The sequence below is a fragment of the Tursiops truncatus genome, chromosome 4 (assembly GCF_011762595.2).
Source record: "Tursiops truncatus isolate mTurTru1 chromosome 4, mTurTru1.mat.Y, whole genome shotgun sequence".
NCBI lineage: Eukaryota > Metazoa > Chordata > Mammalia > Artiodactyla > Delphinidae > Tursiops > Tursiops truncatus.
In genome coordinates, this window is record NC_047037.1 from 65214728 (window position 1) to 65239675 (window position 24948).

The window sequence follows — 24948 nt, forward strand, 5'->3', positions numbered from 1 at the left end:
ACTGGAAGTCACTGTGAGGATGGGCAAGTGTTACAGGAAGAGAGATGGAAACAAGAAGCCAGTCAGGAACTGTTGCTGTAGTTGTCATCATCACACTAGTTATCTACCTATAGGCACGCCTTGCCTCATGCCCATTTAAAGGTTCTAGTGGTGAGAGGGAAATTACTCCTTGATTTCCACATCCCTTTGAGTTCTGCATGATTCTAATCAGCTCCCCATCCCAGGTTTATTCTAAATCGTAGACTCATTGAGTCAGTCCAGACTTCTCAGTTGGAATATAGCGTATTACATGTGAAACATGGCTGTTGGTAAGAGAGCATGGTATTCTAGGCAAGGATAGAAAGTTAACAGCTAATTGTATCAATCTATCTGAGTCCTGACTCAATAAATGGTATCCCTTTTAAAGGGGGGGGGGATTTATTTTTAAAGCTGAGCATATTTTTAAAGCCAAATAAATTGACTTTCTTAATTAATTTCTCAAAACTGGAACCCCTCTAGGTTCAACATTTCCATCAAGAGTTCACAACACTAAGCGTGGGAATGGTGTTTGAATCAAGGCTTTAAATGATCCAAAGCCTCATTGATTATGCTGAGCTCTGATTGGGTTCTGCAACCAGCATGCTCTCTACAAGTCTGGGTCATCAGAAAGACCACTCTAAAATGTTAAGATCCTTGGTGACCCCACTAGGATTTTGATGACTAATCAAGTTTTAGAAGTAATAGCGAAGTATTCTTCCAGTGGAGAACCTGGACTATGTAGTTCAGGGGTCAAGAAACTATCGCCATGGCCAAATCCAGCCTGCTTTTGTAAATAAAGTTTTATTGAAACACAGTCATGCCCATTTACTTACACACTGTCTATGGCTGCCTTCCTGCCACTACAGCAAAATTGAGTTGCTCTAACAAAGCTAGAAGTATTTACTACATGGGCCTTTACAGAAAAGTTTGCTATTACCCGTGCTGCATTGGAAAGGAACACGAGTAGAAGTCAGACAACATGAGTTCTAAATCCTAGATTTGCCACCCAGAACCTGCATGACCTTAGAAAAGCCACTTGATCCATCTGTGTTTCATTCTCTCTGTAATGAAGATATATACTCTGCCTTCCTCCAAATACTGTGATAAGCACATGAGCCCATGTGTTCTGTAACAGTGCTTGCCATGCTGTAAGTTACTACATAAATGGAGCTCTTCACGTCTTAGCCTAACGTTGGCATTTTTCTTTTCCTCCTCAGAATACCCTGGAGCAGTGCAGCGTGTGCTCCAAGCCCATCATGGAGCGGATTCTCCGAGCCACTGGGAAGGCCTATCATCCTCACTGCTTTACCTGCGTGATGTGCCACCGCAGCCTGGATGGGATCCCGTTCACAGTGGACGCTGGTGGCCTCATCCACTGCATCGAAGACTTCCACAAGTAGGCAGCCTGCTCTCCCTCCTGCAGCCTAGGTGTCCTCTTGGGGTCTATTCTTACTGCCTGTATCCGGGCCTTCACACTCTTCTCTCTCCGAGCTATAGGATCTCCGGATTTGGTGGGACGTTAAAAAGGTTATTTATCCCCTCCTCCAATGCAGGAATTGATATTAGGTTCTCCATGTGGTCCTCCAGCCTGGTCTCTGCTTCAAGACTTCCCTGGGGCTTATCCATCACATCTTTGTGTAGCTCTAATTATGAGGAAGTTGACTTAGCCGCAGAACATGTGTCCTGGAAAGAGGCAGCATCCTGGTGTAGCTCTCCCTGGCCTAAACATGAACAAGATATGTGACAGTGGACAAACTGCCCAATTTCTCTGAGCTCTTCAGTTTGGTCATTAGACCAGACCCTGTCTTAAAGCTTCCCATGTGAGACAGCCTAGGGTTCTCTCTAGAGCTGACCTCTACGTCTTGGCCACTCTGCATATAGGAGGTTATGGGAGGGACTGGCACAGGGAACAGTTCAACCCCTCTTGCTAATGCAGCCTCTCACATATTTGGAGGCTATTTTATGCCATTATCAGCATATTCACACCCTCTGCTAAGCTCTACCCCCACCCAGGTCTTCTCTTCCTCAGGATATTTCCTAATCTTTCGATGACGATTAAAAAGTAGAATCTTAAGGTCAAGACCGCTTAACAGATGGGCCTGGAAAATTATGTCACCACCTCCTCACTTCTCTAATTTGTCGATCCCTCTTTATTATAGCTGGAGTTTTCATGACAATTGTATAGCTTTGCATTTTGCTTATTCTTATTTGGCCAGTTTGTTGGCTGGTTAATTGGTTGATCACATTTGTCGCATATTTCCAGGAACCATACGACAGCTGTAGATGTGGTTTGTAAATGACAGACACGGAGGTTCTGGCTCGTGTTTGCTTCGCAGTGGCTTTAAGAACAGTCTGAGGCCGTCAGAGAGATGAAGCTCCTACGGCTCACCAGTTGGGGTATCTGTTCTATGGCCTCCAGATGTGCACTCCTGTGGGTTCATTTTCACCGCTCTGTTGATTGTCAGCAACTGGGAGGTACTTGCCACAAACAGTTTGGGGACCTGAGATTCATATTTTTTAAAAAAGAATTTCCTGACCACTTTTCAAGTAGCAGGGAAAGTGAAAGCCTCACCGAAAGATGTGAGGCTGAATACATTGAAAAAACAAAACAAAACCCCAGAGGCAGGAATTCTCGACCTGAATTAGACAAGAAAGGGCTCACTTTGAAAGGGCAGTCACAGCATAAATTGTACTTCACGTTATTGATATTTTTAGCTTCTAATTACACATGAAAAAAAAAAAAAACCTGCGTCTATTTAAGGGAAGTGAAAAGATACCATTGGGGAGGGTATTTCTGTCACTGTTTCTCTCCTTTCTTAGACTTACCCTAATCCAAGAAAGACTGATAGATATAATCAGAGCACACATGTTTCTGTTGCTGAAAAAGACTGATATGTTACACCCCTCAATTAAAACAGGAAATCAATTCTGACGAATGTAAGTTTATATCTATGCCATTTATCTTTCATTTCTAGGAGTGGGGAGCATAATTAGAGACTTGTGACTGGTGACATGTGTGTGGGTCTGAACACTCCAGGAAGGCAGACTTGAGCAACTGAAAGGGAAAACGAATCTGAAACCCCCAATGCTTCCCATCACCGCTAATTCAGTGGCCAGTTAAAATACAAATTATTAAAAATCATGTTGTCTGCATGATGGGCAGGTATGCAGGGGGAGAAGCTTTTTGATCTTTTCTCCATTTCCCAAAGAAGAATAAAAGATACATTTTACAGAACTCCGTTTCTGAGTCTTGAAAGGACTGGAATAAAAAGCAGCTACAAGTCCAACCCATTAGCCGTGTCAGCCATGGACATTGCATGGCTAAGGAGAGTGGACTGCAGAGAAGGGGAACATAGCTGCCTTCTGCAGATTCCTGGTCATTCTGAACAGATCTCCCATTTGTGAGCTTTTGGGAGATGTATTTCAATTCTGTTCAACCACATCTATGAAGAGCCCTCTATGTGCCAATTACTGTGCTTAGTGCTAAAGGAGAGAAATTGCATAGGTAGAAATACCTAGAGAAGCCCCTGTCTGCATGGAGCTTGCCAGGAGGAGGGGAGAGAATAAGTGCGGATTCTGTGTGATAGGCACCAGGCAGAAAAGACTGTAAAGGTGACGATGTGAGGCACAGGCAAGGGCTTGAGCTGTCAGAGCCAGAAGATATTACTCGGCCCTGGGATCTGAGTAGGCTTCTGGAAGCAGAGTGTTTTAAACGGGAAATGAAGATTCTTGGCAGAAGGAACAACTTAGGCAATAACGAAGGGCCCAGAGTGAAGAAAGGCTCTCGATCCGCTTGGCTGAAACTAGAACAGCCTGCGAATAGAAGCTATGGTGAGATGCACGAGGCCCAGGAGAAGGGATTTATCTCTCCTGCTTAGAAACCCGTCCTTTAAACTGGTGCTTCCCAAACTTCAGTGGGCTTACAAGTCACCTAGCGATCTTGTTAGACTGCAGATTTTAGTTCAGGAGGTCTGGGGTGGGAGTGCCTAAGATTCTGCCTTTCTGACAAGGTCCCAGGTGGTCTTGGACTGCACTCTGAGTAACAAGCTTTTGAAGTGCTATTTTTAAAGCCTTGCTTATGGGCTGTCCCCTCCATAACTGCCATCAGTCAGGGTTGGCCCAAATCCTCCATCCTATTAGGCAGAAACCCTTTCCCATATGTCATTTCAGATGACTGCTCAAACTAGTTACCTGGCAGACTGCCTGTATCGCACCCTCACCCCCAAAACACACACACACACACACACACACACACACACACACACACACACAGACTTACTTTCCATTTCACCTAAATGGCCATCTTTCAAGGCCCAACTCAATTATCATCTACTCTAATAATCCTCCTCTGATCTCAAACGCTCCCTAAACCCATGTTTGAATTTATATCTCCTTCTCTATGTTTTATAGTTTTGTAAATTCACTATAGATAGCACTTTACATAGCCTGATTAGTAAAAAAGAATACACACACACACACACGCACGCACACACGCTATTTTACAGTAACCCCCTTAAATCATTTTTGCAATATGGTAGGATACGTATATATGTTAATAGAACAAATGTAGAAATATATAGAACTCCCTCACCAGTGTGATTGCTGGAGTTTGAGTTTATTTCTGTATTCCCAGTGCCAGGACAGTGAGCTCAGAAAAGCAGATTGATTTAACTGACCCTTTCACTGTGTGGAGTCTTTATTCCACTATCTGTGCTTTCTTATCAGGGATGTTACATGCATCCATTTATTTGTTTACTCAGCATCCATTTGTGGATTGCCAGAAATGTGCCAGGACCCAATGATTAAGATCATCCCTCTCTGAGCTTTGGCTCCCATGGCTATAAGGCAGCAATGATAAAAGTATTTCTTAATAATGTTTGCTATGAGTAAAAAATAAGGCTCAGGGTATAGAGTGCTTAACAAGGCTTGGCGCAATAATAAGCACACAATTTTAACCATCAGAAGTGTTTGTATCAAATTAATTTTATTATTATCGTCTGCTTAGTGAGCTGAGCCTTGAAATAGACCACCTGGGATTTTTAACAATCCTCCAAATGCCGGCCAAGGAACACAGTGGGGACGGTGGAAATCACTTCCTGTCTCTTCACTTTGCCTTTTCCCATCATAGAAATGAGGCCAATTGGTAAGAAGAAATCATTACTCAGCAAGAATACAGTCTGTGCCTTTCCAGAGAGGAACCTTGAGATGAAACATAAAGGCCTGAGCAACATCTTTTTATGCGAAATGTGGCAAATACTTCATTCCATTAGATATTGCCTGACTTTCTACCTTCTGCACCAGCCACACTAGTTATTTCTAGAAACTCAGAAATAGAGCAAATCCTGGCCTTTGGAAGCTCACAGTTTTGAGGTCTCCAAAGATATGCAGATAATTACTGCTAAAATAGGCAATTTCAGTGAAAGATATTTTATCCTCAAGGAGTTAGTAATCCTACTTGGGGACATTGGGGAAGACTCACAGATAAAGTGATAGGCAAGACACACTTCTGACCTCACAGACTTTACAGTCCCATTGGGTTTGGGGAAGGAAATTTTGCAGCTGATTCCAGAAGGCTGCTTATTTCACTACTGATGACCCAGATTCAAAAATAATCAAGTAGTCCAAAGCAATTTTTTTTGCCACTGAGTATGAACTTCTTGCATAAAATACCAATTATAACAACTCTGATTACTGCCGCAATTGTACCATGATCCTTTAAATTTTTCTTTCATAGCAATCAATTGATCTGCTGCTTAATTCATATTTATTTAGATTGCAGCCATACAGATGCCTTTTGGGTGCTGCTAGGAAAATTAATATGTACATATAGAGTATAATGTATGTAAAGATGCCTTGACAACCATAAAGTGCTCTGCAAAGAGTTAGATTACTATCATTATTTCTTTTTAAGTCTCTCTACAAATAGATAAATTTTAACATCATTAATCTTAAAACCATTACTGAGCTGCTCAGTCAAACTGAGCTGCTCAGTCTTTCTTTTGTAATCTTTTCAGTTCTTATCCATGTCCGTTTCAAATCACGTCTCATTTCACACCTTCATAAAGACAACACCTAATTTCCAGAAGATACATATGGGTGCACAGCCTATATTTGCAGCCTATTAATCTGTTACGAGAAAAAAAAATGTTACGGCCATTGGTCATATTAAGGAATATTAAGAGATTAGGAAATATTAAAATTCCTCACCAAGAGTTAACCTCAAAAACATATGTGTATATGTGTGTGTGTGTGTGTGTGTGTGTGTGTGTGTTGGGTGGTATATTCATATACACATACCCTTTGGAAGTTCTAAAATCCTTTGAAGAATAGAGAACTGGACAGCTTTGTAATTTTTTCTTTTTAAACAAAAGTTTAACACAACCAAAATATAGGAATTGCAGATTTGGCCATAGGAAGTTTGGTATAAAGAGTATTTAAACTCGCTAACCTCTGCTGCTTTGAAAAGATACGTATTTGAGGTTTCTTGTGTTCATTCCTAGAATTCAAGACACATTTCAAAGAAGAGGCTTAATAACTGGGAATGAGGCAAAGTTACCAACCTCAGGATACTTGGGTAGGGCCTGGGGAGCACATACAAAAGTCTAGAAGCAAAAGTCAGAAACAAGTAGGGGCCTCCTTGCCTCTCTGGCTGAGCTGCCCAAGCCCAGGGTTTGGGTTTGCGATCTCTCCACAGGTGAATCCCACGCCACGGTAGCTCTTCATGCAGAAGCAGTTCACACACTCACTCCCCTACCTCACCAGATATCATGGTATTTATCATCTAGAAGGACCTCAACAGTCACCCTTATTTTAAGCTGAGGAAGCCGGCTCAAGGAAGGTGACTTTTGCTCAGGGTCACACAAGACAGCAGACCAGGTGTCCTGGCTCTTGGTTTATACCTTTTCTTTTCACCTCCAAGTCTCATCTTTTTGCCAGTGTCCATGCTCAGTATCTAACCAGAACTCTCTCTCCGTTTTCAGGAAGTTTGCCCCCCGCTGCTCTGTGTGCAAGGAGCCTATCATGCCAGCCCCCGGCCAGGAAGAGACTGTCCGGATTGTGGCTCTGGATCGCGATTTCCATGTTCACTGCTACCGGTGTGAGGTCTGTGGTCAGTGCCCCCTCACCCTGCCAGGCCCACTAGAGCCGGATTTTCATAAATACAGCAATTATTAAATCTGGGGGAGCCCCTAGTGCCTGTGTTCATGGGACTTGTGTTTTACAAGAGGCCTGTAACCCAGGCTGGAAGTGACAAGGGAGCCTCTTGGCCGAGGGCCATGTCTTCATTTATACAGCAAAGGGCAGCAAGTCTTTCTCCTCTAATCTGGGTATGAAAAGGTATAAAATCATTCAGAGAATGATTTTAAACCATTTTCTTATCGTCCTATGACTTACCCAGAGCCCCTCTTTGAAAGCGCTTTTCTTGTTTGCTACTAGCTCTCCTGAGTGCAGCAGTTCGCATTAGCTGTCTGCGAGAGATAGTATGAACTTCTTTTATTACCACATCCTCGTGAGATTGGCTCTTCTAGTCCCACGAGGAGATTTTCCCAAGACACAGGCTGGTGGGGCTGGCAGGGTGGCCCCTGCTCTCCAGGACTGCAGTCATTCCATTCACCGCCTGAGCTGTAACGACCACCTGTTTCATGCAGTGTGCTCTGTTTGGCCCTACGTGCCTCTCTCTGGCCTTCACATGAGCAAAGAGAATAAAAGACTTCCAGCTTTTACACTAGGTTTTATGACTAAAGAGAAACGGTGTCCTCTCCTCCGTGCTGTATCCTTTAGAAAGTACAGCAGGTCATTTCCCTCTACCCCCTGCCCCCAAACCTTAAGATTTTATTTTCTTTCTAAAGTTGGAATAAGTAAGTAGAGCCCGTTGGTGGCCCTTCTGCTTAGCAGGAGTCACTCTACAACTTAGCTTCTGCCCTGGAGTTACCAGGAGATTCTGTCCCTGCACCTGTATATTACTTTTGAGAGATCCTTAAATTAATGATAAATGGCAAAGATGAATTAATGATTCGGGATCTATTCTTGTTTTATTTTCTCTTGTGCTTGTTCTCGTTGTTTGGGTGAGGGGAGCAAAACTACTAGTTGGGAGCCTAGACCCTCAGGTTCTTCTTTTCCTGTACCTGTATTTCCCATTAAGTGATCTCAGGAGGGTCATTTCACCCTGTTCGTATTGATGTCCCCAGTCTCTACTTAAGCTTAATGCAAGGCATACCATGTTATATCCTGCAGAAGGAGTTGAAGGGGCTGGCGGTGTATGAAGAGGAAAGGTAGTAGTTGGCCTCATTATGGAAGCCTTGAATGGAAAGCAAAGGAATTTGTTTCCATTTTCACTGATATCCTTTCCATCTGTCTTCCTTCTTCCAGGATTGTGGTGGTCTCCTGTCTGAAGGAGATAACCAAGGCTGCTACCCTTTGGATGGACACATCCTCTGCAAGACCTGCAACTCTGCCCGCATCAGGGTGTTGACCGCCAAGGCTAGCACTGACCTTTAAATCCAGTCACCTATTTAGCGGTTAGTTGGTGGCTCTGAGAAGGATGAAACACAAGAAAAAAAATATAAGAAGAGAAATAGGAAAAGAGAGGAAAGGCAATCAAGCTATGGGATGGTCTCTACTTCATCCACTATTAACCTTCCTTTAGAAACACATAGAGTATGAGATGTTTTAAAGTTCTCACCAAATACACATTTCACATTTAATCATGTAGGACCTTGATGGGCCTTTGTTCCCAAGGACTTGCACATTTTTGCACGGATTATGCTCCATCCCATTCACTTCTGCATTCCTTTAACTTTTAATCCCTATGTTTGTCTCACTTTTCATCTGGTTGAATGGCTTTTTTTAGTGTGGTATTTGCTGTCACACAGCTTTTCCTGGGTGAGTTTGCCAACTCACAGGTGCTTTTAGGCTTGAAGGCTCCATCCTATCACTTCCACATTGCCAGTGAGCATAAAAGATAGCCATTCTTTTTCTGTGTGTTGAAAAATAGTTCTTTCTGTTGCTCTAAACTAGTCGTGTCCCTTGGGGAAAAAAAATGCACAATTATATGTCAGGCTATGAAGAATTTAAGCTGTAAATTACATAGGTTAAAAGAAGCCCTCGTTGAATTTGCAGCCATCCTAATTCAAAATCTATAATGACCAGTGTTTGGGGCTCATTTGAAAACAGATACTGGTGAGAGAGAACCAAACTTCAATATTTTTCTAAAGAAATTACAGATAGGGTATGCTGGATAAAGCATTTTGGGGTTATATTTGAAAAACTCATTATTACCCCAAAATATTATCTTAAGATTTTCCTTTTCCATGCTACCTGGACATAATAATATGGACAAACTTGGTTTTCTCTAGAATATAACATTTCCAATACTGTTCTGCTTTTCATGTCAGAAATATTGCCTTTTTTTTTTTTTTAAATATCCAAACACAAGTACCAAAATTGACTTTTTCTCTAGAGGAAAATAGCTATAAAGAGCAGTTTAAAAATTTTTTTTTCCAGGCCCAGGTCCTTTTTGCCTGACAGTTGCAAATCAGGGCACATAAAATTGTGTTAGTTTTGTGTAGTTTACTTTAAAAAGACAGGAAAGCTTGAAAAGATTGTGAAACCACAGTCTCATTATTCTTATAATCCTTCTGCAACTCAAATTACATACTGCAGAAGACATTTTCATATCATCGATGTGACATTTACACCACACTTTCAAAGACAATCACTGAAAAAAAATTGCCTTTTTGAGCTAAAAATATGCAGTCTCTGCCTAGAATCTTTATTCAAACTCTTATTGGGCAGTGAAATGCTTACTTGCCAGCTCCAGGACCGCATATACTTTATTACGTTTTAACATGTTTCTTTTAAGGAAGGACACTTCTCTTAGTAGCAGGTTACCGTTTTGTAAACTAATTAAGTATCTTGGATTAAGATTAGTTAAAACTTTCTTCAAATTTTTCACAAGTATATACTTTTAAATTATGAAGTACTTTAAATATAAACAAAAGTATAAATAATAATATAATGAATCTCTGTGCCACCCAGTTTAAGAAATCCAATATAACAAATATAGCTACATTCCCCTGTATACCCTTCCCTGATTCCACAGGTATTTTTTCATGATTAGAAAGTGACAAAGTTTTCTAGTCTGACTTTTGTTTCTAATTTTTAATTTTAACAGTCAGAAATGAAAAATTGTGCGTGTTTTGAATTGCAGCCCAGGCCTCAGGAGTCCCAGTTAAATTTATTTTACTTTAGTAGGAATAATCATAAAGGTGGTTGATTTTTTTTTTTTTCTGTAAGAAGTTCTTAAGCTTATAGCTCTTCTGAGTTAATCTGTGGCTCATTTGCTTTGGTCCCCAAACGGTTTTGTTTTAGAACCACCACAGTTACAGCTTTTCAAAGGGTCCTTTGACCCTTGACTGTCCTTTCCTTACCTTGCTGCCCTTATCCTTGATCTCACATTTCTCATAATGTGAAATACGAGGGGTCCGCTTCGGGCAGCATATGAATTTTAGGATACCGTGGCAACTGTATCTCTGAATTTCTGTCTCCCAAATGAAAGGCCAGACCATGCGGATGATCTCAAAGAATACTGACTATTAGACAATTGAGGTGATAATGATAATATAATCTGCTTGAATTGTTTCAGTAACTTGTTTTCTATGAAATACTTGGGGGGAAATTGTCTTTTGGTCAAAAGCAAAGAGCCCAGTTTATTGAGAGATAGATTTTATCTCTTGAAGTGCAGTCCTGTTAGTATGAATTTTGCCAAAGGAGGGAGAATTTATGAACTATTTATACTATAAAAATGCAATAACATTCTACTTGTTTGTTACATTTAAGTCCTTATGTAACTGAATGTTTACATGCAAAAAAAAAAAAAAGAGAGAGAGAGAGTAATAAAAAAATGCTTTCACAGACCCCTCACTGTGGCATTGCCAGAATACTGCTTGCTTACAACCTTTATAGTGCATTTTTATCACATAACCTCAGAGTATCTTTACCAAAGATTTTTAAAGTAAATCTCTTTTTAATATAGACTTATCATACTTTTATAATAATGAATGTGCACACCTACATATATAGATATTTAGATTTAGATTTTTTTTTCTTTCACAAGGTATAATAAGGAAAGGATCCTAAAATATTTTATTTCAGGATTTCTTAAATATATGATTTATATTGCTTTCTTATCTTCTCTTAATCATTTGGTGTCAGCAATGCCAAATCACGTTTTACTGTTTTAGCTACGTGAAATTTTGCCTATAACAGAGATATAAAGATCTAATACCTTAAGGATTATAATTCTACTGTCTTTTGATATATTGTCTTGATTGTTAATCATTTAAATACATAAGTAATAGAAAAGAATCATAGAGTCTATAAGAGAAAGTTTGTAAAACTATACTAAAAATATACTGGCTTTAAAAAAAATTGTCAAGAACACAAATATTTGGTAATTTTATGTAACATGAGAGACATGGAAAAGGAAAAAGAAACCCACTGTGTCTTGGGCTCTGCAGACCGTTTCATAGTTAGATTTCTCCATTGCCTGGATCTCCAGCTCATGGCAACTCAGTGTGGAGTCTCATCTGCAAATAAATCGGCCTTTAAAACTCAAAAATAAGTCATGTGTCCCAGAAAAGCACATCAAGACTTTGAGATCCTGAACATGTCTGCAGCTCAAAGATGTGGGTTCTTTTTTCTTTCATTAACAAATTGTTTCTGTAAGAGCAACTTCTCTGATCAAAATTACTACATTGAGTCTATGCCGATTAATACAGTGGAGATATCAACAGTATAATTGTTTTCTCACTATGAAAGATTCTGCAGAGATGTTTGTGATGATGTTTCAAGCATATAACACTCTCAAGTGTGTTATATTTGGGTCCCAGGGGGAAAAGAAGAGCATTTTACCATGGGGCTATAGTACAGGGTTTATGGAATATAGACAGGACTCTGAAAACACAACTTCCAACAGTTTTCCTAGTTAGTAAAAATCCTATTAATGTGAACCAGCCAGGAGTAACAGTGTTATTTCTATTTGATATGTTTGGGGCTTCTCTTGTCAAATCTGTGTCGGCTGCCCCTTGATCCCTCCATTATCAAGTTTTGCAGGGTGTTGGGGAAGTTATAGCAGCTGCCAGGGAGATCAGGGAAACACTGATGTAACCTCACAGCCTCTCACCATTCCTCTTGGCTTGGAAAGGCTTTTTTTCCATATACATTTCTAGAAATATTGCTATTCTACCTTAGTATTTCACATTTGTAGTTTAAACAAGCGATTGTCCATCTGTTGCCTAGAGCTACAGTACATGTGTGTTATGAATGAAATATGACAGCATGTTCCATACCATGCTTTAGCCATCTGTAGGAAACCAGGAGGCTGGAAAAGATATACCTCTGCAAAATGTGCCTCAAGTTCATTTCCTGAGATCGCTCTTTTGGTGCACTTTCATGGGAGACAATCAGAGAGCAACATGGATTTGTGCCTTATTTTTAAAGAATCTTTACACTACTCTGAATGCTCCACTGAAGAGTCTGTCACTTAAATAACCATCCCCAAATCTCCAAGATATACTCATCAAAAAGTCAAAATCCAGAGAAATCTCAACTCTTCATCTTAATGTATTCTAACAGTATTTCTGTTCTCACCATCTCTTAGAAGTACCTTACGGATTCCTAAATTAGGTAAACATTCTTATGCCACGAGGTGATGTCTTGGGTGTTGTTAGTGACTTAGTGGTCTTACTCGCGTTTTAGTTAGATAGTGAAGAAAGACTTCCACTTGAGCCTTTAACACCTATTCAGCATGTCCACTTTTTTTTTAATTGCCACAATTTTTTTGTTTTTTTTTTTTTAATTTAATAGTGTACAGAACAAGTTGAGGATCTTGGTTCTGAGTCATTATTATGGTGCAATCATGAACACTTCAGGTCAAGTTATTTCCTTGACAGATAACTTTTCTCGTGAAGCTGTTGTTTAGTTCACTTATAGTTCAACCTTTAAAAAGTGATCTGATTAAAGCTGTGTGGCGTGGTGAGAGTTCTTCCTCTCTCTCTCTCTCTCTCTCTCTCTCTCTCTCTCTCTCTCTCTCTCTCTCTCTCTCTCTCTCTCTCTCTCTCCCCCCCACCCCCACCCCTGCCTTGTCTCCCTTCTTATTCCTTCCCATTCCTACTCATTAATGTTATCGTGCTTGGACTTTTCATAAATAAGTTAAATCAATGCATTACAAGCCATATGGAATTATGATCATATTAAAGGAAGAATTGTGCCGCAAAATATATGTGTCATCCATCAATTCTTTCTTTAAAAGTGCCTGTTTTTCCAGATTGTGTTTATTCATAAAGTGAGGTGAGATAATAGAGTCTTTCAGTTTTATTTTAATGAGTTTTCATCAGGGACTCAGATCACAGAGTTCTTGGCAAATTCCTTTATGACTGGCCTACTTTTCTCAGCTATAGGCAAAGTGATCTTTCTAAGACTAGGTTGAGATTTTTTTTTAATCCAAAGCATTTTGACCAAGAAAACAATCATATTTTTAAGTGGTGGCATGTTATTTTAGATCAGTGAAACTTGAGAGTTTTCCTTATGGCAGGGGAAAGCTATTATTCTTCTGGAATTTTTACACATATCAGCATTTTTCCCATGACAGTAATATTAAACCCTAATACTTGAATCACAGTATTTTGCAGGGAGTAGGTCAGTAACAGAGTTTTTCCTGAAGCACGGATTACAGACCTGTAGTCTGTTTATAAAAAGCAACCTGAGAAGAACAATCTGGGTCTTTCGGTAAAACATTGTCTTAAAATGAGTCTGAGATTCTTTTAAACTCTGGCTAATACTGATCAAAACATGCCTTCTGTATCCATTTTTTATAAATTTGTTTAGGAAAAGCTTATAATTCTAGGACTGTATTTCTATTTTGGGTTTCTGCCCTTCTGTTTTCTACAAGTTGATCTTGATTTTCCTTTTTAGTAGGGTCACAGATGAGGAAACTAAAAGCATAACTAATACATACGTAATTCAATACACAAATGAATTGGCCGAGAATTAATGATAGTCTCAGTGAATGTGTTGTTTTGATAAACAGGCAGAGGTTTTGGGGGGTTTTTTTTTTGGGTTTTTTTAGTTTTTTTTTTTTTTTTTACCTGTCTCCAAGAAGAGAGGGCTTTGGCGGGGAAGGAGGAATTTGAGAGAAGGGGCAGGTCACAATTTAAACAATAAGATTCTTGTACCGTGTAACTCAGAATTTTCATAGGGGTTTTAAGGATTGGCAATTGTAGTTTTTTAAACAAGTAAAATATTTATATTTCCAAGTTTATGAGGTGTTTAAAAATCACTGTGGCTAACCATGTATTTTTCCCTTGTCAGGAGAGAATTAAAATGGGAGCTGCTTCTCAGCCCCATGGCATGGCCGTAACTACACGAGACTTTTTTTTTTTTTTGGTACGCGGGCCTCTCACTGTTGTGGCCTCTCCAGTTGCGGAGCACAGGCTCCCGAAGCGCAGGCTCAGCGGCTATGGCTCACGGGCCCAGCCGCTCCGCGGCATGTGGGATCTTCCCGGACCTGGGCACGAACCCATGTTCCCTGCGTCGGCAGGCGGACTCTCAACCACTGCGCCACCAGGGAAGCCCACGAGACTGTTACAATACATGTCATTTCATCCCTCTGTGAGAGGGCCATAGCTCATTCTCTTTGTGACAGATGGCAATGCATATTCTTACGTAGTCTTAGTTAAGCTGTACTACGCCCTAAGCATCTCTGAAGGTTAGAGGTTTCTATTTTCACACATTCAATATTTCATCCCTTCTGATGTACTTACTTGGTGAGCACGGTAAGCAGGCGTTGTTTTGGTCTGTGGGCCTCTTGTTCAAATCCAGTCATCCACGTCCTGTACGGCCCTGCCTAAACAGCCACGCTAGAGTTGATTTGTACTGCCTTTTTCCTTTTTAGTTACAAGCACAGAAAACTAACTTTAGCTTACTAAGTTCAAAGAAGAAATATAAAATGGCACATTTTTCCTTCAATATAGAAAGGAAAGACACTTACTCCTTTACCTCTTTTATTTTCCTGGACCCTGTGCAAAAAATTGTAGACTCTATAATTTTGTTATCCAACATGCGTGGGGCTTATCTTGTGGGAAGTTGTGTGGAAGATGCATTTTATTAAACTCATTGACTTTTCTCCTGTGAAGTTACCAAAAAAAAAAAATTACTAAAATCTTCGCCCTTTATTCCTGATTGTTACTTAATTTACAGCAGTTTCTAAGCACACTAATAAATATCTCTTATCCTAGCCCTTGTTATAAGCACAGATTTTGTAGGATTCTACAAGCAAAATGTTATGTATACCAGAAAGATGAGGGAAACCGATAGCTAATTCTTTTGTAATACCTTAAGATGGTTACATTAATCCTTCCCTACTGTGTGCTTGCTACTTCTTCCAGGACACTTATTCACTTATGGGCAAGAGAAAACATCATGCATCTAACTCTGTTAGACATTTACCTAATAGGCCCAAATAGGAGTCTTTATTAAATGACCCACAAATGCAATCAACTTGGTACTGAACATAGCTTCTAAATTCAGTGTTCAACCCCAGGAATAGAATGATCTACCAAGACTGAGACAGGTTTCATTATGTCATCTTGTGTTCTACCCCAGTGTAGAGGGCTATAGCTGACCCCAAGCCCCAGTGCTGTTCCTAGACAAATCATGCGTCCTTTAAGGATCTGAATCTCCCGTTATTTTCCTGACAAGTCCCCATTTCACATCTTCTTAGAGCTGGCTAGTATGTAGTAGTAGTCATGGCAGTCCCTTCTACCATTGGGGCAGCTTTTTTCTACAAAAGTTCTTCCGTGTTAAACAAAACTCTGGCTCTGGAGCTATGCACAAGAAGTCTAATGTCTAAATTGTTGCCTCTAGGTCAGATGTCACTGACTCTTTCAACTTTTCCTCATTGATTGACATGGTATCAAGTCCAATCACCCTCTTGCTTCTCCTTTGAACAGTTGGACCCAACAATATTTTCTAATTTTGTTTCAATCTACTTGGTGAAATGGGGCCAGCACTTTGGGTCAGGCTAGGTAAAAACACTTTCTTCAGGGTTGAAAGTAAGTGGAATTGGAAGCATCCAAAGGAAACTGATATTCGATGTGGAAACTTCCCCCAAGGACTCAGACCCAGGAGAGTGAAAGCTTGATGAGGATAGATCTCCCATGTGTGCAAAACAGCCCTCTTACACTATGTCCTTTACTGTTTTTGTGGTTACCAAAAAGTCAGAGGAGGAAGTGAGCTAGTTAGTATATATGTCATCCATAAGACTCCCACTTCTTGGTCAATGTTCATGAATTCTCTTCAGCCCTTTCCCTTTGTTCTTGTCTTCTCAAGAATAAGACATTTCTTGTCCACGTTCCCATACTGAATACACAAAAAGAGTCCTGGGCTCTTTATCGGCTCCACATAAATATTTCTGGCTGGTTGGCTTTTGAGGCTTGCTTTCATTCTTCTGGGCTCAAATGTTAGTACCTATAGATGTTGCACTCTAGACCAAGTGAGCAGCTTCCCTACTTGATCAGTTAAGAACTACCCTTAGGAGTCCGTGTTTTCTCTATCCTTTTGTCTTTCTAACATCTTTACCCCTTACTCATCTCCTCAATGTAATAATCACTTTAAGGGAATCAGCCCCTAAGTAACTCTGATTGAAGCTAACTGCAGTAAAATCAAATAGGTTCAGTCTGCACTCCACAGGAAGGAATATAGCTTCAGGAAAAGTAATTCTCCCCATTGGTATCAGTAAGGCTTCATGGAAGAGTGAACTTTGTTAAGGAATCTTGGTTCATTGGCTTGATTTAGAAGTTTAGAGAAGAATACTGACGGCACCAGAAACAAAAGGAGAGCATAGGTTATGTTCAGAGAAGACCTTCTGCTTTAAGGATCACAGATTCCGGAATGTCCTTCACAGGAGAAAACGCTTCCAGATACTCAAGGTCGGTGAGAAGGGAAAAGCATAGAGCAAGATTGATTCAATTTGCTTTTTCATCTCTATGTAAACGTAAGATGGGATACGTTGTCAAATTATAATCCAACCCATAGAGTATCAACAGGAATCTGTTTTGATAACATACAAAATGCACATTTGCATTGGCTCATAGCTCTGTACTCCACTCTTGCACCAAACACCCCTATCTTTTGAGCCCACAAGGCGATGAGCAGGACACCTCTATTTTCCTATTACTTCTAGGTCCACAGTTGGAAAGGACTCCACATTCATCTATTCCACTTGGTGTTAAAATTCCCTTATAGATTTCTTGCTAAGTGATAATCCAGACTCTGCTTAGCGTCACCTGCATCAAGGAGCTCATTACTTCTTAAGCTCTTCCATTTCCTCCATCATGCTTTGTTCCAAGCTCCCAGAAACAGCCTTTTGGGCTTAGGTGCTCCTTGGTGCCACACAAAATTCATCTTTAGTACATAATAAAGTGTCGCTTCCTCCCTCTGTTTTCCTTCCAAACATATTTTGCTTTTGGCAACACATTACTTTACAAAAAATAAACTTTGATTTTTTTTTTAGCTGAAGATTATAAAAACCTTTAAACATCCTTAGAAATAGTCTGAAGGGTTTTCTGAGGGTTAGGTTTCAGAGTATGAGTTTGGGGTTGCTGTTTTTACTTTCTTATTCAAAAGACAAACTGTTCTGACTGTTGTTCTATAGCTTCATGCCTTCCGCCAGTAACTAACCCATGAAACCCTCCCCTGTTATTCATTCTGCTGATAATGACCTTAAAATGTTGGGAAATGTCAGCGTGCGATCTCCACTTCTAACAAGGAAAACGTCAAAAGCAGAAAATACTGGTTCTATTGAAATGCATCACCTCTGGCCAGTTGTCCTTTGAGAAAGGAAGGAGGTTACATTATGTCATGGTTTTACATAGAAACGTATATATTCTTTCCATATTGTCCCGAGTTACTATTTAGTGTCAGTACCATTCCTTGGTCTTCGGGAGGACAAGGCTTGCAGCCCTTCCACCCCAGCCTTAAATTCCAGAGTCCTATCGGCAGAACCTGTCATCAGGCTCCTGGGCAGGACTCGGAGGTGGCTTTCTGAGCTCTGAAATAATAATTCCTAAGAGAGCTTACAAACTGCTTTCACACATAAAACAGCCCTGGGAGGAAGGTTATTAATAGCCCTATCCTAGAAGAGAAAGCTGAGGCTCAGAATTGTTAAGTGACTTGCCAAAAGTGATAGAGCTGGTAAGTGGTACATTTGGGGACATACCCAGGTCTTGCAAGTCCAGTGCTCTCTCCAGTGGCCGCTCTCAGGGCACAAAATACCTCCAAGCACGCTGTATGCTTCTCACAGACCACCGTGCCCCCTGTTTGAGGGCATCCAAGGAAATTCACATAGGTTACTCAGCTATCAGGTGGCAGAGCCATGTGTGTACTGTGGTGTTTGAGACCATTTAGAGCTTGCATGCATTTTCTGTGTCATCTTGTGGGAAACTACTAGGTATTCTGATTGGCAGTGTGATGGAGCCGGTGAGGAAGGGCCACCGCTAAGAACAAACACTGTGGCACTGAAGTACACTGCAGCAAATTTCCCCAGAGACCGTGGTTTACTTTACATTAACTGAAAAACTCTCTGGAACTGTGAGGTTCCGTTTATCAACCAAGACCATGTCATTTAGAATCCAGTGGCGTGCAGAAAGAAGTGACTTGACCCTTAGGACGATTCTCCTGTGGGCTACGATTTATGCCCCACAGAGGCAGGAACTGCTGTAGGTAAACAGTGCCTATTCTTCTCTCAGTTCACATTTATCGAGGCCCACCAAGTATATGTCACAGCATCAGGCATTTCCGAGCCGGCCAACCGACCTTGACCTTGAGATGTCTGTGAACAAATGCTATGGGATTGACTGCCGTTCTGCGACTTGGCTTTTGCTACTTGATAGCCTGGGCTTATACCCCGCTGTGGTCGTTTTGTGATTTGTGTGTGCTTATCCTGAGGCGTTTGGTGCTCTGTTGTTTCCAGCCTACGTACTTGGAAGCCTGCGTGTATATTCTAGAACCTGCTCTACGTGGCATTTCAACAACTGGGCATGCCTTCTCTTGAGCTGCATCCCTCAGGAAGCTGTGCCTTTTGATGTGTGCTCTTGGGTTTTTAGTTCCTCCCATTTCTCATTATAGTTGTTTGGCTTTAAGTTAAAATCTGTCCACTGATTGAAAAATATCTTTCTTCATCTGAGTTAAATCTACTGCAGGGAACCTTTAAAATGAGCTTATCTAATAAGCTTTCTAGGCATTTTCCCTCCCTAGAGTCTTCCATCCATCAAGCTGGTCTCATCATCCCTCTGCTGAATTCCCCGGGATTAATGAGGGCCAAGTTAAATAACAAACGGCCTCTCACCCCTTTCCAGTCTTCACACCTGGGAAATACAGGCAGGGCCGGCAGGGCCAGCAGGCGAGTCTCCTTGGCTGACATGTCAATTTAGACCCTGGAAAGGTGGCTGATCTTGCCGTGAGGTTTGATTAATGTGATGACTGATAGAGTGGAAAGTGATTTCTCGTAGAATAACAGGTATAACCCCCACTACAGGAGTGGAGTAGCAGAAGCAGCATTCTGAGAACTCATCAGAATTATCTGGGTGAGTACGCCTGAGCCGAGACTCACTTGCGTAGAAACTGTGGTGTCTTATTAGAGGGAATGAAAGGACAGTGAAGCTGTGAATATGAAAAAGCAGCCCTTTAAAAAAATCAAGGAAGCCACAAGCTCTGATTTATCTTTACATAACGTAAAGGAAATTATGAATGCATTTTTTTCTTCCTCCACTGTACACAATATTACCCCCCATGCTTAGGGAAAATACAATTGTGTTGTCCTCAAAACGCTCATCCGTGCACGTGCTTGCACCCAGGCGCACACTCTCTCTTACACACACACGCACACACACACACACACGCAGACATCTTCCAAGAAGCCTGATCCTTCAAAAAGGAAATCTTATTTTAAAACACTTGGATTTTTCAGGCCAAGAAACTAATAATTCCTAGACCTGACCCATTTTAGTGACTGCTAAAAAAGAAAAGGAGAAGCTATTTAAATTTTGTACGCATCCATTTATCTCTTAAAATATGCCAAAGCACTTTGAGGTGAGGGTGGAGACTAAGGTATTTATCTCTGCTGCTTGAGGCGCTCTTTAGATTTCTACCTGTTGGGAAAAGGGTAAGAACCATTCTTGGGCGATTATTATTTGATGCATTTGTGTTGCCACCTTGTACGGTGCCTGCTTTGCTTCCTACTGAGGCATAAGAATGAGTTGTTTTTTTGACTCCTTTTCCCCCATCACAAGGGAGTAAATATTAAAGCCTGAATGTCTTCCCTCACCAAATTATTTCAGTCCATTTCTGAGCTAGTTTAGAAAGTGCACAAGGGGAAGAGCTAGCTTCTCCTGGATATATGTCTCCATTTTTCTTCTTTCTTGGGAGACAAATATAAAGGGAAAAAATCCAGTTTCTTTTCATCTCTCTTTATCTTTGGGTGACAGTTGATGATCACTTAGTGATTATAAACCAGAAGTAGGTGAATAGGTTAGCCAGGTTGTGATGTATCTGCCAACATGCTTCATTCCTTCAAACACAGACTTTGAGAGGAAAAGGGATTTTATCATTTAAATGCCAACAATAGGAATGGCCTCATATTTGAACTTTCAAACAGTAAAAGGTGAGTTGATATTTGGGCAGTGTTTGCATTTTACTCACCCTATGTGCCTTCTGCTTTTAGTTTTTAGATGAATGTCATTACATTAACATATCAGGGCAAAATTGCCAAAAAGTGTTAAAGTGCCTTGGACCTTCCTCACTGGGTAGCAAGTTGAAACTGGGATAAACCGTACCAGCCTTCTTACTTAACTGAAATATCTGAACTGAGGTGTATCCTTGATGAAAGAGATTTAGGACCCTGGAAACTAAATCTTGTCACCCGCCATTAGCTTCTATTTAACTAGTTGCAAAATCATTTTTAAATGACTTTCTTCCTTTTAGTACCCATTTTTTTTTCTCTTGGGAAAGCTGATGAGCAAATTATCCAAGAATTATTTCTTATTAAACAAGGCAGAATATTTCCCCCCAAAAAATCTGAAGTAGTCCTCATTAATTTTCAGGAGACACATGAAAAAGCAAATAGAATTAAAGATGGCATCGATTGTCTGATTATTTAGCATGGATAAAATTATGTGATTTAATGTGCCTTCAGTGAAAATTTAAACTAAATGCAAAACTTTCACAGCAGGATGCAGTATTGAACTTTTGCCTTGGTATCTATGCAATTAATTACTTTTTTTGTTTTGTTTTGCCTTTTAAACTTTACCTTTATCATTCTTTATCATTAGTTAAACAGATTTGGGGCTGTCTCTTTCTCTACTGGGAATATGTGCAATTATGAGATGCACCCCCCAAAAAAGGAAGGGAAAAGAAAGAACTTTCGGGTTGCAAATCTGTGCCATGAAGTAGACGTGACATGAAGATGCAGAGCCGGAGGATAGTAATTTTCTCTGAGCCGTACACACCAGCTTTTATTTCATGGCTTTGTCACAGGCTTTTCTCCTTCTGTGCTGTCACCTTTGAGAAAAACGATTGCACCTTCTCCAAGTCTGCCTTTTAACAGCTACAGTTGAGTTGGCAAGACTTCCCCAGCTCTGAATATAGCCATTTGCCAACTCCGGCCTCTTTGCGAGACTGACTCAAATCTGTGATCTTCTGTTCAGCATACACATCAGCAAAGTGAGAAGATGAGCACTAAATATAGGCTCTGTTAACTTTACTTTTAGATTTACTGCCTTCAAAAAAGTGCCTATTCTGAGAAACATAGACGTTATTCCTACATATGTATGTACACACGGTACCCAGAGTCATACCGAGCAGCCTTCAAAAACATACCATCGAAAGGAGTAGGTGCTAAGATAAGGAAACCTTGCCAAATGAAAGTCCCTCGTTTCCAATATCCCCTCCCAAGTGGCACCGTGAAACAGGCTGCAAGCACATTCCCTGAGCATTCCTTGCTGATACAGCCACTTTATATTTTTATCCTACTGGGTGGTGGCATGTTGCTGAGGTTTCCTGTATCTACTTCAAGGGAATATATTATGCTTTATGGAATTGGAACATTTAGTCAGGGGAAAAAAATGTTTAAGGGAATTAATGAGCCAGGGTCTGTATTAGGATATGTGTCGTATGTGTGTTTTATAAACTGAGCATTGGTGAGCTTAGAATGTCAGCACGTTGCTTCTCCTTTTATCTCTCAGGCTAACATCAGTGAAAACTAAAGAAAAGTCTTGGCTCTGAGAATTGGAGGCTCAGGGGGCCAAAGGCCCTTGCCAGATCCTTAGAGCATCTTTACTTTGACTCCTAAAAATAGTAGCCCGTGTTATTTAATGGCTTTTGTTTCCATGGTTCTGTCACTGACATTGTAACTGTAGATATTGTCGATGGAGCGGCAGCTCGGCCTAGAAAGTTGGATTCTTACCCAGGTGTGGCAGTAGGAGAGGCTCTGGACAAATAGGAAGAGGTAGACTATGCACGATTTTAGGAAAAGGGTTGAAGGGAGGACGTGCTTCCAAAAAAGATCTTTCTCAATGTGTCGTCTGACTCAACCAGCTGGCAAATTACACTTGCCAAGTCGCTCTCTTCCCAAGTCAGTTGGCTCCACATTCACTTGATTCTGCCTCTGCTTTGGGAAGGCAGGATACCTCCATTTAGCCTTTCCCCAAGGAAGCTCTTGGCATCCTCTTGGTCACAAAGTTGTCTCCTATGCCACCTAGTTTCACCAAATGGAAGTAAAGGGGGACAAGCAATAGAAGATGCTTCCCATGCCCTTGAAGTCAGCCACCATTCTGCTTTCTATCTAGGGGGCTCCACTACTTAAACTAGGGAGGAGGGCGGAACGGATCATGGTTTCATAATTTCCAGAGTGTGGACCACCCTTCCTTAGTTATCATTTTGTGAGACCACTTGTCTTCTTGGAGAAAGTGATACTCTTCACTAAAACTGTCTACTCTTCCTGGTGATTTTCTTGTTCTGTTTTTACTTTATTCAGTTTCAACACTAGTCATTTTCTTTTTTTAGAGAATCAGATGTTAGTACTAGATAAGAGTTCAATCTCTGTGTGATGTCAAAAGGGGCATTGGGATACTACAGAGTTTTTCCTCCTTAGAAAAAAGATGGACTGGGAAAGAGACAGGATGGCTTTGCTCCAGGTTTCAATCTGATTGTGACTATGAGAGAGTTTTATGTAATGTTAAATGGTATTTACAAGTAGACAGATCAAGGGAAAAGGGGGAGAAACCAGGTTTTCTCTGTGCTAAATGTGTCGAAGAACAAGAACTTCTTACTAACTAAATACAGTCATAGACCCATCATGATCAGCTGCGAGTCTGAATAACATTCTCTGACTTAGGGAAAGCCACACACACACACACACACACACACACACACACACACACACACAAATGTATAGGGAATATGCCTTTTTTCACATGTATGATACAGAGCCATGGTATTCCCAAAATACAGATTTCTCTTTTTTATTCTTAGCAAATTGCATCTCTCCACTACATCATGAACCATCACTGACATATCCAAAATAGCCCTCGTGGTTCCTTATGAAAATAAGAGAATAAAACCTGTTATAAGCAAGTGATTTGGGTTATTTTCTTTTGTTTTTATACATTACCAACTATATTAAGTCATGTTTCTATTTACCTTCTATCAATTTTTTCCTATCAATTATGTTTTTCCAATGCTCTATAAGAATAAATACGAAAATCATATTCCTTTTTTTTCTGTAAAAGAATTGCAACTACTTTATTATATTTAGAAATCCAATAAAGTTATTACATTTACTTGCCTGTGTGTGGAATTCTTTTTGAGTTGGATAATCCCTGTCTCCTTTCTTCTAACCTCTTTTACTGTGATTCATTTTTTTACATCATTTGCTTTCCATATGGTCCTCTGAGAAAGGGAACGTCTCTCAAAGCAAATATGATGCCAACAAGAGAATGAAGGCACCCACTCTTCTCCACTGTTAGCACAGAAGATCTTAAGGTTAGATATGTTCAGGAATGACTTGACCACTTTGTCTTAAACTTTCAAGTAAAGAACTTTCCCCTTTTAAAGTTGGATCCAAATAAATCAGTTCCTGGGGTGGGGGGCGGCAAATGGAGAGTTCTCCACTCACACCACTGACGGCTGGCTGACTTTTCACACTTTTATTCCACCTGTTTTATGCATACTTTTCCAATGCTGAGAATCTACTCTGTGCTAGGCTCCTTGAGGGATACAGATATAAATCAGACATAAGTCCTGCTTTCAAGAAGTCTCTAGAAAAGCTGACGAACAACCATGGTAAGAAGACAGGAAGAATCAGACACTTGGGAGAGTATAAGTCAGCATTTTCAAAACTTTTCATTATTTATCACATCATTTTTAATAGCTCTGTGATCTGGAAGGATTTTTGCCCACACTTTATAGATGAATATGCTAAGAATGTGAGAAATAAGGTTAACAATCCCAGATCACCATTCGTTCACTGAACACTCATTTTTAACTTTTTAAACAGATCTACAAGAGAACCCAGTACCCTGACCCCTAGTCCAGTCTAAAACGTAAGAGTGACTAGAACTAGAGGGTACATGAAACTCCTTCCCACTTAGGCTTTGGGTTTTATCTCTCCAACCTCATGTTTCAGCCTACTAACGCTGAGGGGTCTGAGAGCTCTGCAAGAGGCCGCCATTTTCAAAGGCACCAGACACAAGGTGTGTCTTTGAATTAACAAATGGTAGATACATCACTGGGGCTCGGCGTATTCGTAACTTCTTGCCAGAAAGCTGTAAACAGAGAAGGGCATGTAACACGTACACTTGCCTTTCCTTTCCCTATTTT

At 40.5% G+C, this 24948-nt stretch overlaps 1 protein-coding gene across 5 annotated transcripts in view; it reads left to right on the forward strand.

Annotated features, from left to right (window-relative positions):
* The window catches only part of LPP (LIM domain containing preferred translocation partner in lipoma), a 700420-nt gene extending 676511 nt beyond the window's left edge, over positions 1–23909 (forward strand). For all 5 annotated transcript variants that reach the window (XM_019946127.3, XM_073804014.1, XM_033855621.2 and 2 more), the window contains 3 exons: positions 1236–1414; positions 6999–7119; positions 8386–23909. In XM_019946127.3, the coding sequence (XP_019801686.1) occupies positions 1236–1414; positions 6999–7119; positions 8386–8514 (429 nt within the window). In that variant the 3' untranslated portion in view covers positions 8515–23909. The remainder of the gene's footprint in view (positions 1–1235; positions 1415–6998; positions 7120–8385) is intronic.
* Positions 23910–24948: the final 1039 nt, after the last annotated feature.